Source organism: Elephas maximus, chromosome 6 (genome assembly GCF_024166365.1).
Source record: "Elephas maximus indicus isolate mEleMax1 chromosome 6, mEleMax1 primary haplotype, whole genome shotgun sequence".
Lineage (NCBI taxonomy): Eukaryota > Metazoa > Chordata > Mammalia > Proboscidea > Elephantidae > Elephas > Elephas maximus.
Genome location: NC_064824.1, coordinates 29,856,066 through 29,871,325, shown reverse-complemented (window position 1 = coordinate 29,871,325; position 15,260 = coordinate 29,856,066). Strand labels below are relative to the sequence as shown.

General features: G+C 46.0%; 1 protein-coding gene across 1 annotated transcript in view; it reads left to right on the top strand.

Annotated features, from left to right (window-relative positions):
* Window positions 1-4,928: 4,928 nt before the first annotated feature.
* Window positions 4,929-15,260, top strand: part of TMEM163 (transmembrane protein 163) — a 265,888-nt gene continuing 255,556 nt past the window's right edge. The window contains exons 1-2 of the mRNA XM_049889215.1: window positions 4,929-5,308; window positions 11,752-11,871. Coding sequence (XP_049745172.1) covers window positions 5,107-5,308; window positions 11,752-11,871 — 322 coding nt within the window. The 5' untranslated portion in view covers window positions 4,929-5,106. The remainder of the gene's footprint in view (window positions 5,309-11,751; window positions 11,872-15,260) is intronic.

Sequence of the window (15,260 nt, the reverse complement as noted above, 5' to 3'; positions counted from 1 at the left end):
CCCTCAAGTTTTTTTTATTGTTATTGTTCTTACTATTTTTTTTTTAGACTTTATTTTTTAGAAGTTTTAGATTTGCAGAAAAATTGAGAAGATAGGAGAAAGTTCCCATTATCATGTACCAAAGTTTCTGTATTATTAACATCCTATATCGGTATGGTATGTTGCCTACAATTAATGAACTAATACTGATACATTATGATTAACTACAGTCTATACTCTATTCAGATTTTCTAAATTTTTACCTACTGTCCTTTTTCTGCTCCAGAACCCCATCTGAAATACCACATTATAATTATCATGTCTCCTTAGCATCCTTTTGGGTATGGTAATTAAAAATTGTCATATTATTATAATAATTATTTTGATTATCCACTATTGTGCTAATAAAATGGAATTCATGCATACCACCTACACTCATAGTTTTAAAAATCAATATGACCTAATGATAATAGAGGAATAAAAGTAAAGCAATACATAACTAAGTATGTATTTGTTTTTATAAATGCTCAGTCACAACAGCATGAGAAGTCATAAAGAAGTTACGCACCTACTTGTAATTTAAGGGAGTTCCTGGGTCTATGCATTGAGCTGCTAACCGAAAGGTTAAAGTTTGAGTTTACCCAGAGACACCTCTGAAGAAAGGCCTGGTGATCTACTTCTGAAAATTCAACCGCTGAAAACCGTATGAATTGGTGTCACTGAGTTGCACATGTGAAAAATGTTGAACAGGCAAACGTTATGTTACATACTGTATTTTTATGTAAGTAACATGTGCCTTCCACATCTGTTTGCCAAGGGTTCCCTCCCCATCTCACCCCCTCCCAGGATTTCCCTAAGCATGCTCTGCTTTTTTTTAGAATAGGACTCTATGAAAATGTCTGGGGCGTGGGGAGGGCAGGAGTGGTTGGCAAACAGAATTATAAGGCCTGTGTTATTTGTGTAAAAATACAGTATATTTTTACAATAACAATTAAAAAAAAGACACAAAAATACAATATATTTTTACAATAACAATTAAAAAAAAAAAGACACTATGGACCACAGTTCTGTTCTAACACACACAGTTTCTTCACGAGTTGGAGTTGACGCTATAGCAAGTACTTTAATTTTTTTATTTATAATTTAAGAGCAGTATGACAAGCTCTGGTGGCTCAGTGGTTAAGCACTCAGCTGCGAACCAAAAGGTCAGCAGTTCGAACCCAGCAGCCACTCCCTGGGAGAATATGTAGCAGTCTGCTTCCATAAAGATTAAAGCCTTGGAAACCCTGTGGGGGCAGTTCTACTCTGTCCTATAGGGTCACTATGAGTCGGAATTGACTCGACGGCAATGGGTTCGGTTTTGGTTATGGCAAGGGTCTGAAATAGTATTGACACGTTCTCTTTATTTTTAACATTTTGAAAAAAAAAAGTATGAGTTAAATAAATATACCCATATACACATAAGAAATTACTGGGACTGTGGCAGTCATACCTGTGCTGGGTGCAGATGTGTTGATCGCTGACTCGGAGGCCATGAGTAGAACTGCCTTCAGTGTCCGGATTTTCCAAAACAGTGAACAAAGTACCATCTTTCCTAGATTATGCAGTAGTTATATTTTTAGAAAATTCAGCAGATATTCAAATGGTGCAACAATATCTTACGTTTATATGTAAAACAATTAAGGCTCCAATGGCATTAGAAGCACATTCTAACTGACCTGAATGTCCAGTCTAACATGTGAAATTCATATGGGACACAACAACCTTCATTGTGTTGGACAATTCTGGCACCGGGATCTCCTGAGTCTCTGACCACACCCTCCACTAAATGCCAGTGGCCACCTCCTCCCATCATTGTTGTTGTGTTTTGTCAAGTCGATTCTGACCCATAGTGACCCTACAGGATGGAGCGGAACTGCCCCATAGGGTTTCCAAGGCTGTAATCTTTACAGAAGCAGATTGCCAGGTCTTTCTCCCACTGAGTGGCTGGTGGGTTCAAACCACCAACCTTTCGATTAGCAGTCGGACACTTAACCATTGCACCACCAGGGCTCCATCCCATCATTACCAAAAACCCACTGCTGTCCAGCTGATTTGGACTCAGAGTGGCCCCATAGGGTTTTCAACGCTGTAAGTATTTATTGAAGCAGACTGTAGCATCTTTCTCCTCGTAGAGCAGCTGGTGGGTTTGAACGGCTGACCTTACAATTCGCAGTTGAGCGCTTTAACCGCTGCACCACCAGGGCTCCTTTCGCATCACTGTGATAACCAAACAAAATACCTGCAAATTTCCAAAATGCCCCCTAGGGGGCGGTACTGCTGTGGACTGTGGAGCTATACAGAGGTTCACATCAGACTTGCCTTGGCTTCATCTGTAAATGAGGACAGCAGGAGCCCTGTTGGGACCAAGTGGTTCCAACCCACCAGCTGCTGGGAGGGAGAAAAGACCCAGCAATCTGCTCCCATGAAGATTACAGCCTAGAAACCCTATGGGGCAGTTCTACTCTGTCACATAGTGACAGCACACAACAACGGTACCTGAGTGAGGGAGACAAAGCCTGGTAAACTCATAGCAAGGTGCCTGGCACACAGCACGTCCTCCAAGAATGTAAGCTAATATTTTCTCCCAGTCAGTCAGCAGGGATTGTTTGGGAGAACACTATACGTGTCCTTGGCAGGTAGACGTGTGTGGATCAGGCAAGCACCACACTCCTGCCCCCACACGTGAAATAAGTAGTGAGTTAATAAACACTTGCGGTTCTGAAAAAGGAGCACCCAAGAGTGAGCTGGAGTTAGATCTTTCTGGAGGAGACAATGCTGGCCTATTGAACCAGGGCGAATACTAAAGAAGATATATTTATCTCTGAATAATAACTCCTAGATGCACTCAAAGTGTGGTCTTCAGAAAAGCAGTAACTGCATTGTTAGGCAGAATCTCAGCTGTCAAGGACCAGAGAATCAATTGAAGAAAGCAAAGAACAATGATACTTTAATGAGGGTCTGCAGCAGACCTGGGTGTGTATAGGTGAAGGTCTGAGTTAGTCAGTCCACATTGCAGAGAGTAGCATTGAGAATGTCAAAGCGGGGGTCCCGGACAATCTGCGTCAGAACCCCTGTGTGGGCCAGGGACAGGAATTCAAACACAGATTTTCAGCCGGACTCCACATCTACTGAATCAGGATCTCTGGGAGAGCTACTGAGAAATCAGCATTTATAGAAAGAAAGGAAGGAAGGGAGGGAAAGAGGGAGGGAGGGAGGGAGGGAGGAAAGCTTCCCAGATGACTCTTGGAACTGGGCTTTAAAAAATCTCCAAGCCAAGGTCCCAGCCTAGACCACCTGCATGACCTGTGGTGTCAGAAGCTCCAGCAGTAAGGTGAGGCCTGGGTATTTTTGCTCCTAGTTCTTAGGTGATTCTATGTCTGATAGCCATTGACAGAGGGGTCAAGCGGATTAAGGTGGAGTGAAAAAGGCAGGAGGTGGGTGTGCGGGAGAGAGCAGAGGTGTGCAAGTATCTGAAGGATTGTCTACCACATAGAACAGAATGAAGTCTAGTGGGCTGTTTTCATTGTTCTGTAGCCAAACAATCACAGCTTTTTTCCCCTCAGCAATAAGGGGGGCTTTTAAATTACCTAGCCTTTTTGGGTCGTTCAACTCTTTAGTTTTAGTTGAAGAAATTAGTGATCAAAAAGGTGAAGTGTTCTCATCCAGCTCAACAAGAAAACTAAGACCCAGCCCTCCATTTTCAGTGATGTTTTCACCGCATCACCAAGGCATTCAAATCCCATTCCAACCTCAATCACATGGAAAATGAGACTAAGAAAGGAAATCGGCCATTCACCAAAAAATAGGGGGCCCCCCAATTATACACACTTTGAATGAGGACTTAATAGGACGCACAGATTAAATTTAGAGAGTGATATCAATATCAATCTAAAGATGAAATGTAGACGCTAGAGCGTAGATTTTGATGCCATTATATTCAAGCCGAATCTGTTAAACGGCCCATCCAGCTGGGCCCCATTCGGGGCTACAAGACAGTCTGGTGGACCCTGCGTGGACCAGATCGCGGCCTCGCTCCGGAGACCAGCCCGACCGCGCAAAGGTTAAAACAGTGTTCGAGGTGGCGCCGAGGATAGCATCCAACCCAGGGATGCCCAGGGTACCAGCAACGCGCGGTCAGAGGTGGGGAACGCAGACCGCCAGGGCAGCCAGGGGTGGCTTCTCCTAGGAGGGAAGCTTCAACCCGAGTCTTGAAGGGTTGGCAAGACTTGGATACTCAGAGGGGACAAAGGCGAGCTGGTGAAGGAGACTGGCTGACACAAAGGCCCAGGGCTAGTCGCAGTGGAGGAGTCTTGGAGTCCAGGTATCTTCTAGAGCTCCCAGTGTTCCCAAAAAATACCCCGTAACGTGACAAAGTTGGTGCTGCAGAGAGAAATTAGGTGGGCAGTTAAAGCTCCTGGAGAAAGACACGAGACAACGTGCTGTGGGACAGGCGAACCCGGTTTTCTCGGGATAGGCAGTGAAGATGGCGACCCAGGCGGAGACCGTGCACAGCCTCGGAAACCTGTGCAGATCGCTAAGAGAGAGACACCAAATTAGGGGCGCTGCCCACTCTCCGGCCCAAACGCGGTCGCCGAGTTCTCGGACAGCAGAAGAAACGGGTCCGAAGGCTCGCGTCTAAGCACCATCCCACGGCCCCTTAGGGGCGGGTCCCCGTCACGCCTTCCCCAGGCCTTGCCCGAGCCTCCTGCTTGTCACCGCGTCCCCCGCCGTTTCCTCAGCCTCCGCGTCTGGCTTGGCCGGACCCCTTCTCTGCCTGCCTCGGTGCACCGGCTCCCGAGCCCGGGCCTCTGGGCGGGTCCCTCCCGCCCGCACCTGCCCCCGGGGGCGGAGCGCGGCGGCGCCACCGCGGCCCCAGCCACCGCCACCGGCCACTCCAGCGGCGAGGCTGCCCGACACCCCCTCCTCGGCGCACCTCCACCCCGCGGCGCTTGCCTGTCCTCCCTCCCTCTCCACGAGGTCGGTCCGTCCCTCCGCCCGCCCGGAACCGCGGCGCCTCGCACTTCTGACTCGGCGCCCCGCCGCGCTTGCCGCCGCCGCCGCCGCCGGGATCCTCCACGCCGCGCTATGGAGCCGGCCGCGGGAAAAGAGCACCGCAACCCTCCGGTTCCCCCTGTCCCTCAGCCACCCCGGGGCCACGCGCCCTTGGCCTCCACCCCCGCCGTGGGTCCGCTGAGCTCCCCGGCGCGCGAGCCGCCGCAGCCCGAGGAGGAGCGGCAGCTGCGGATCAGCGAGAGCCGCCAGTTCAGCGACGGGCTGGAAGACCGAGGTGAGCGCGCGCCGCCGGGGCAGCCAGCCCTGTCCGCGCCCCTTCCTCCTGCCGGAAGGGGCGCGCCGAGGGACCGCTTCTCCGGCGCCCGCCTATCCCCATCCGCAGATTGGGCCGGGCGGGGCGCGGGACTCCGAGCCTCGAATCGCGCGGAGGCGCAGAGCCGGGACTTCCCCGCGAAGGCGAGGCGAGAAGAGGGCGGCTGCCCCACTTCCCGCGGCAGGTGCCGCCTGGGCAGCGGCTTTTTCCCAGGAAGCCCGAGACCCGGGGCTGCCTCCAGCCCGACCCCAGGTGGCCTGCGCCCTTCTCGGCGAGCCCCAGCGCACTGGAAAAGTTTACCAGAGGTGTTTTATTTTATTTTTGCTTTCGGAGCCAAGCGCTCCCGGGGGACTGCGGCTCCGCGCACCTCAGAAAAGTCCGGGCTTGGTGTGACCTCCTGGCCGGCCCCCCTGCAGCTCTGGCCCCCGCCTGCTTCCCGGGAGAACTTCCCTCTGGGGGTTTAGCCTTGCAGTGATCCTCGGCGGGTGCTCGGCCCGTCCGCCCCGGCGAAGGGCTCGGGAAGGGGAACGAGACTGGGCCGGGGGTTCCGCCGGACTTGCGAGCCCTCGGACAGCCTCCGACCTTCACTTAACCGGGACCCGGGTTTAATGGGCTACCGCCCCGCTGTTTGGTGACGGGGCAAGAACGGGGACACTTAGTTTGGGCCGTCAGCCTCAGCTGGAAGAATGCAACTGAGACACTGGTGGGTCTTGACGTGGGCGTCCCTTCAGACTCCCTCCCTAGGCACTGGCCGGAACCCGGCAAAGATCCCTCTCCTGAGAGGCCAAGCTCTACCTTCCCAGGGACAGCCAAAGCCCCGAGGTGCCCAGATGAAATCGGAGGACACCCCCTCCCCGTTCGCGTCCGCGTCTCTCGCCTTCTCCTTCCCTCCCTCCAAGGTTTCCTCTGGTCTTGGTTTTCTTGCGGAGGGAACCCTGTTCTTGGCCTCGTCTACACCTTTTCTACTTGCTGAATCCAAATCCAAACCTGCCCTCTAGAAAAGAATTAATGGTTCTGCTAAAACGACTTAGTGACCAGAGCCGGATTCTTGCAGCCAGGCCCCTCAGGGAGGGGGTTCGTCTCCAACCTCCACCCGTTTTTCTTGGAAGTTTTATCTTGTTGGCTGTGGCAGGTTTATGCATTTTAGTCTTAGCAGGTTTCTACCCTATTCTTAGCATCTCCTGCACATATTTCTTCCGGATTTAGTATTCGGATGCACGATCTCTTTCCCTTTAGATATTCTGAAGTGCAGCATGTGAAATGGAATGACATGGAAACGGCAAATCCCAGAAAATCAGCAGAGATGCTCGCTGAGACTCGGAGGCGCTCCAGTGGCATCGAGTTGCGCACCTATGCTGCAGTTTCTCCTCCTATTCTCACATAACATCATTAGATTTTATCTTAGAGCTGATGATGGGTGACATCACGGCACCCAACAAAACCTATCAGTTTTATTAGAGGGCGTTTTAGTTATCCTTCTTTCTCTGCAACTGAGATTGTAGGCTTTTAACGTTTTGTGTTGAAGAAAGACAGAGCCCTGGGTTGGGGTTATTTTTGTAGCATTGTCATTGCGGGTCATCTGTCAAAGCTGGCCCATTTCTCCTCACCGGTCAAAATGATGGGAGGGAAAAAAGTGCTAGGGTGAGTTAACATGTAGCATCATTTTGTAGCTTGTGCTCAAGTGTAGAAAGCCCTGCTGAATTCATTCTTAAGGTTATTTTTCACTGGTCAACTGAATTTCATTTTCCATTATATTATAGCATGAAAGCATCCACTGTCCGCTCCTAAGCTGTCACTGTGTGGAAGCCATGCATATCACACAGCCACTCTGTTAGGATGAATCCTGTCCCCCAAAGAACCCAGTGTCGTGTGGCATTGAAAGCCGAAAGTCAGCATGACATTCTTTTGTTTGACCTATTCCTGACTGCAAAGAGTTAATGACGAATGAGTCATTTTTAGTTAATAAATCAGAAGGTTACCTGGTGGGGGAGGTTATTTTAATATTTTGTATTTGTGTGTGTGTTTTTCTTTATGGCACGGCATCTTTCCAATATTGATTTTGTATTCCTTGGGAATGGTCTCAGTGCTGCTACCTCTTTCCAAAAATGGTGGGAGATTTTTGAGAGGAGGAAACCTCAGTGGTTGCTGTTTGTCTTCCTATCATGCCTGGCTTGCACTTTCATGGGCGTAAATACCTACTGGTTGTGTGTGGGGTGAGTAGCCTGGATCTGTACCTGTATTTGCCATTCTCTTTTGTCCTAACTTCCTTCCTGGCTATCAGAGCTCTGTTACAGACTGTGTCTAATTGTGATCAAACGGTTGCTTTATTATCTAGTGTTTTGAGGCTTTTAAAAGCATTTTCCCCTTAAAAGTAGACTGGTTCCTGGAATGCTAAAAAACATAAAAATAAACCTGTTGAGTAGAACTGCCCTATAGGGTTCCAAGGAGTGGCTGGTGGATTCAAACTGCCGACCTTTTGGTTATCAGCCACAGCTCTTTAAATCCTAGCTAGCTCATAATGTCAGCAACTGCAGTGCTTTTCCGCCAATCCCGTAGTTCTGTAGCCCAAGGTGGGTAGTTCCTTTTCCCACTGTCAGAGACTAAACTCACAAAAAATAGGCCAAGTTTATCTTAGGCCTTTCCTCCCTCACATTTAGTCCTTGCTCTTTTTCCCCCACGAGTGTTTTTCCATCATTCCAACCCAAGTCTTAGGGCCAGGTCTTAGAGATTTATAATCTTCAGCATTTCCCACTATCTCCCCCATCTGCTGAGAATTCCCTTTCTTTTATAGCATCCAAGCTTGATCAACATTTAGAAGAAAGCAGTTGGAACTAATTCATACTAGTGTGAAAATGACTGATGGCTTCAGCCTCCCCACAGGCATTTGTACTTCCCAAAAAACAGAGGTCATTTCTTCAATTACTCATTACCATCGAGTTGATTCAGACTCATAGTGAGTTTATAGGATGGAGCTGTCCCATATGGTTTCGTAGGCTGTAATCTTTACAGAAGCAGACTGCAGCATCTTTCTCCCTTAGAGTGGCTGGTGGGTTGAAATTGCTGACCTTTTGGTTAGCAGCTAAGCACTTAACCACTGCGCTACCAGGGCCCTAATACTCCTTCATTAATACAACCATTTTGCTTACTAGTGCCATACCCTTATTGTGAATATGTGAAATTTGATTGAGTGTTAGAAATTTGAATGTGGAGGTCAAATGTGGGTAGGGAGGACCCAACCACTTGCAAATGTGAGGTCAGCCCTAGCCTCCTTAAGGCCTCGCTGGGCTGCTTCTCCTCTACCTTTTCCTGAAAGCTCTAGGGGTTCTCACCACATCTCCATGGCTTGTGAGTACGCATGCACCAACAGGTGTGCAGAGGTGGAGGCACCTGTGTGCCGACCATTCATTATATGCTGGGTCTTTGTAGGTGCAGGGAGACCAGCCTTCCCCTCCATGTTCCTTTGAGGAGTGGAAAGTTTTCCATTCTTGGTATCAGCTATATTTTTTAGAAAGGGAAACTGAGGGAAAATCAACAAAGATTGCGTAGAAATGGGAAAGTTTCCCTCCCTTCTTGGATAATCTTCCTACTGAACTTCAATTTTTTTTTTTTTTTAAATTTCGCTGGGGAGACATACACAGGATCAGATCTGAGGGAGAACCCCCAGGCCTCCTGCTGTGAGGAATTACTTGCCACCTTATGGGGGCAGCCCAGCCCGTGCCTGCTGCCATCTGAAGCTCCTTCATATGAGTTTGGCCCAGGGGTTGGGGGAGGCGTGTATCCTGGCCGCTGGGGTCAGGGCCTAGCGTATTGTTGCAACTGGCTGGCGTTGCAAGGGGGAAAAATGTTAGGTGGTAAAACAGAAAGCCAAGATCGCTTTCGTTCTGCTTAGAAAATTAAATCTACTTCTAAAAGGAACCTTGCTTTTCCCCCCAGTGGGGAAACCTCTCGAGAGTGGTGGTGGCAAAATATCCAGCAAATGAACTGCTTATTTGAGTCAGTACTTCAATGTTATAGCCTCGCATACTCCTGAAAATCAATGACCGGAATGAAAAGAGATTTTTATATCATTTGGGAAGAGGGAAATAAATAATTGAGGGTTGTGTAGGGTCTATTTGTCCTGGGTTGTGGCTTTAACTGGAGACAAAAGTGACCATAGCTGAAAATTAGAATGGGGTACTTTTCAGCAACTAAGAAGCAGGCAAGGGGACTTGCTGCATTTTAATTTGGAAATTGCTTGTACCTAGTGAACAACATGGTAGGAGAGGTTTTCCTTTTACTTTCCAAGTACACGTATTGAGGAAGGTTTGTGGAGAATTTACGGCTGGATGGTGGAGATGGTGTTCGTACCTACCTTTACAATCTCATCTACCTCCTATGATCCTACCTTAGCCCACAGGTTTCTGTTAATTAAAGTGTCCAGGTTGTGAACTGGGCTGGAGAAGCAATTTCAATTCTGGAGTTGTTCAGGAATGCTTGAATCTAAGTAAAAACTGGAACTGAGGCTTAACAGGATCCTTGATGTCATTTTTGAACAGGATTCAGTTTTTTGGCAGCCAGAGGGTTACTGTGATATCTACTCATTCAGATGGGATGATATCTTTTACGGTATGTAGGCATGGTGTGTCGCATGCTAGGCAATGTTTTACACGTGGATCCCTAAGTGTCCACTACCAATTCCTTTTCTCATCATTTGGAGTTGTTGAGATGAGGGTGCTCAACCTCTGAAAAGTATCTTGTGGGTGGTTTAGCCAGAGATGGTGTAAGAAACTCCTGTTTATGTAGAATGTATGGCTGAGAATTTGGCTCTCTGGGCTACTAAGAGATGCCATATATGATATATTTTCAAAGGAGAAGAAAAAGTATAAATTAATCGTGGTGAAGATGTCTTAGTCTCCGACCCAAGGCATTCGAAGCTTGGGCATTGGTTGCCTAGGGGTCATCATCAATTTCTGTTGTTGTCAAGGGCTCTCAACGTGGAAGGGGTAGGAGACAGAAATCATACCTTTCTTAGACATGACCTGCCTGGGAAGCTACCTTCAGTTTTAGCAGGTTTATCCAACTTTAATATTCTAAGATGTTTTTGACAGGTGCTTGATACAAAGGAATAGATACTTCAGGGTGGGGAGAGGAGGGATGAAAACATGGCATATAATTTGGGCCTGGTGGCTGTTGTTGGTTGTGGTTAAAGAGAAATGGTCTTTTTCTAATTAATTGTCTGGGGGAGCAATGAGGGCATTTGTATTCTATGATGACTCATTGCTGTGAGCAAAAGAAAACCCTGTCTACCAGTTGGGACTGTGCTGTTGGATCAATGCAAATCAATGCCCTCAGCTGAGGGGACCAAATGCCCAACTGAGTATCGGCTGGTCATCCTGTTTTCCTAACAGAAGGGCCTCGTTGTAAATAGCAGCCCCTTCCTGAGCTGGTGGCGTAGTGGTTAAGAACGCAGGCTGCTAACCAAAAGATTGGCAGTTCAAATCTACCAGCCGCTCCTTGGAAACCCTATGAGGGCAGTTCTACTCTGTCATATAAGGGTGCTATGAGTCAGAATTGACTTGATGGCACACAACAACCTGAGCTGAGTTAAACAGAGGCAAGGGGATGGCCTGGAGTGACACTTCAAGGGGTGGTTTTTGTGTTCCTCTTCTAAAGAGGACAGTTACTTGTTACCATGCAGGAATTGTGGTTGTTAGCTGCCATTGAGTCGGCCCCTGACTCATGACGACCCCATGTGCGATGGAACGAAATGCTGCCTGGTCCTGTGCCATCCCCATGATTGGTTTCGGATTAGACGCTGTGATTCATAAGATTTTTACTGGCTGATTTTCCAAAGTAGATCACCAGGCCTTCTTCCTAGTCTGTTTTAGTCTGGCAGCTCCGTGGAAACCTGTTCAGCATCATGGCAGATTATCCAATAAGCAAGGTAAGCATGGGCTTACTTGTGCTTCCTTACTAACCTGTAGTGAACAATTTCACATGGGTTTCACTTTGCTGTCGTGTGGTGAAACCCATGTGAAACTGTTCACTACAGCTTAGTAAGTAAGCACAAGTAGGCCTGTGCCTATTGGCTAATTCTCCCCTGATGGCAACATGCCATACATGAGGTGCATTGGCTGGGAATCGACCTGAGGTCTCCCACATGGAAGGCGAGAACTCTACTGCTGGACCACCACTGTATACATGCCCTGTATTGTCAGAGCTTATAATTTTTCAAGAGATTTCAGAAAGCTTGACTTTCAGCTGAAATCTTCCAATTATTAAAACACAGTGTGGGCCAAACAAAACACATCTTGGCCCACCGGCTGTCACTTTGCAATCCTTGGATAAGAAATTGTAGTTCTGGCTGTGCGTTTCTGAATATGGGCAGGTCTCACTTTCTTTTCTCCTTGTTTTTTTTGCTCCAGGTTTACTAGAAAGCAGCACCCGACTAAAACCTCATGAAGCCCAGAACTACAGAAAGAAGGCATTGTGGGTGTCCTGGTTCTCCATTATCGTCACCCTGGCCCTTGCCGTGGCTGCCTTCAGTGAGTATCAAGGGTCTTGCTGATGGATGTGTGCTGGTGTTGCCTGTCTTATTCTCTAACTCCTGTGGGGTGCCCTTGTGCTTTTAGTTGACTATAATTGATGAGTAAATTTTGTAGATGGCTGGATAGTCAGGGTACTTATAAATTAGTAAAATGGCTTCTGTCCGCTGCAGAGGGAAGGGGTGGTGAGGAAGCAGGAAGGGAGAGCAGTACTGAGAGCACTGGCTTCTCTTGGTATGTGGGTTCCTGGACGTTGATTCTGGCTGCCCGCTGAACAGTCAAAATACTCTCTTGGTGGAATGCCTCTGGCTTGGGCTATCGTGTGACAAATATGTATCCTTGGGATTCGTGTTTTGAGCCTAATGCAACCAGATGAGTGAAATATTGCAGTGCGTTCTCTCTCTTTCCCTGTATATCTGCCTGAGGTTTGGAAGAAGATCACGTTCAAATTTTAATGAAAGAAAAACAGTAGCATCCTCTCTCAAGTTTTCAGTGGCTCTGGAAACAAAGACATTTATAATAATAATAATAATAATAATAATAATAATAATAATAATAATAATAATAATAATAAAACCCCAAAACAAACAACAAAAAACACCAAGCAAAACAAGAATATTGAACAATTTGTGCCCATGGATAATCCTGTTTGGGTGTTAGGAAGCCTCACGATGTGTGTTTTCTCGGCTAAAATCTACCTCCTATAGAAATATGCATGTGATCTGTATTTTTATTAATCATGCAGTGATTCACAAGCCTAAGCTAGGACGTTTAGTATAGCTCAACCTCCGTAGAAACCGTGATTTTTTTATGCCAGGGAAAAAAGGAATGTGTTTTGTAATTAATTTATGGCCTCAGCAGAAAGATCTATCCATATTCTAAGTGACAAATATCATACCCGGTGTCTCATGTGACAGCACTCAGGGTAGGGGAGAGAAGGACTGTGTCCACTGGAAGATGCGTCTGTGTGACTGTGCGTGCTGTTTAAAATTCTGTTCGGCACTTTTGGCCTGGCTGTTGGAAGTTGGTGTTGGCTCCCAGGAGGGCATATTAGAATTTGACCAAATGCTCCCTGTGAAACTCGGCATATGTTACTTGAAGCAATTTATACTGGAAACACTGTACTGTATTGTGGCTCTAAAAAAGCCAGACATTTAGAAGCAGAGGATAATGCATTTCAGGGTATAACCATTTACCAGTGAGCCAGAAATCTAATCAAGGGAATTCTCATCCCTGAAGATAACTACTTCTCTGCCTCTCTCCCCTTTTTTATGTTGAAACAAGAATAACAGGCCATCGCTGTCCCTGGAGGATAATTTGGTTGTGGTGGCGGGTGGTGGGCTCTGGATCAGACGCTGTCATTTACATATGTAAAGAAAGAGGAATCTAATGAAGGGAGGTGATTTACAAACAGAACAATAGTTATTCATAAATGCCTGTGTGCCTGATAAAGCTGTTATGAGTTTGTCGTGTGGGGTGTCTGAGTGAGGACCTGGGGATAATATTACATTTGGTATTCTTGAGTCACATTAGTAGGGAAAAACTACGGGGAAATTTTGTTCCACATGTTATGCCTGATCATTTGGGCTGTCTTGAAAATGTTATTCTGTTCTCTTTAACAGAAGGACTGCTGCCTAATGCCTGCACAATTAGAATGTGGCTTCATGAAAAAGTTTTTCTTTTTTTTTTAATGATTTTACATTTTATTGTGGCAAGTGCTTCTTTTAAATCCTAGAACCTCTTGACTACAAAACGTTGACCTTGGCATATAATATCATGATCTGTTATATTGTACAGTGCAGTTTGTTCCCTAGTTGCTTTCAACTTGCTCTCGTTTAGTTAAATCAAAAAATGTAGAAGACAAATTACATTTTTTCCCACTTGAACCATAGAGTAGTTTTATTGGATATGTGTGTTTCATATTTTAGGCCCTTGAAGTGGTCTTTTTTTCTTTTTTAAAATTGTACTTTAGATGAAGGTTTACAGTACAAACTAGTTTCTCATTAAACAATTAATACACATATTGTTTTGTGACATTGGTTGCCAACCCCAAGACATGTCAACACTCTCCCTTCTTGACCTTGGGTTCCCTATTACCAGCTTTCCTGTCCCCTCCTGCCTTTTGGTCCTTGCCTCTGGGTGGTGTGCCCTTTAGTCTTGTTTTGTTTTATGGACCTGTCTAATCTTTGGCTAAAGGGTGAACCTCAGGAGTAAGACTTCATTACTAAGCTATAAGGGTGTCAGGGGGCAATACTCTCAGGGTTTCTCCAGCCTCTGTCAGAGCAGTAAGTCTGGTCCTTTTTTTTGTTCTCGTTGTGAGTTAGAATTTTGTTTTATATTTTTCTCCGGCTCTGTCAAGGCCCTCTATTGTGATCCCTGTCAGAGCTGTCGCCAGTGGTAGCTGGGTACCATCTACTTGTGCTGGACTTAGGCTGGTGGAGGCTGTGGTATTTGTGGTCCATTAGTCCTTTGGACTAATCGTTCTCTTGTGTCTTTGGTTTTCTTCATTGGGGTATCTTAGATGGCCACTCACAAGCTTTTAAGACCCCAGTCGCTACCTTGAGGTAGTCTTTGATTATATCATTAGGGTTGGATTTACCCTTTAGTTTCCTAAATATATTTGTAATATGAAATATTTAAAACCCTTCCTAAAACATCATTTGTGCAATTCTTTTCATAGCTTTGAATGGAAAAATCAATGGGGATTAAGCAATATAAGCAGAACTTTCAAGTTATTTTTAAATTGGTGTCTAAAGAAAAACTCTATGTTTCAGAAATGACACTAAACATGTATTCTTTTTTTTTTTTTTTAAACATGTATTCTTAAACTGTCACAAGGGGCTCCAGTCTTACTGTCCAAGCAGGTGGTTGACAGAGAGATGAGATGGAATGGGCTGGTGAACCTTTGTCCCATACAATGAAATAGTTGAGTTGAACAAATTAGTATTTTTAAGAGAGTTGCTCTAGAATTAATACATGCAGTGCTTTGGCGTGGTAGAGAAGTCTGGAGTGTGTGTGTGTTTTGGGAGGGGAGTGGTAATCATGGTGACGAGAAGACAACTGTATTTGTGATCATGTCTTCTTTCTACTGTTGGATGGTAAATTCTCTCAGGTAGAAAGAGCATCTCATCCTTGCATGGAGTCACCAATGAAGATTGTTAAGTGAGTGAACTGAGAGATATAATCTCTCTATCTCTGTTTCTCTATCTACCTACATATGTGCATATGTATATATAAAAAATATATATATACATATATATATAAATGTATATATATATATAAAAAAATTTTCTTTTTTTTTTATACACACATACATATTAGTTTTGATTAGGTGGAGGGGAAATAGTTCATGGAAAGTGATAAATTCTATCTAAAGGTTTGTTTAGATA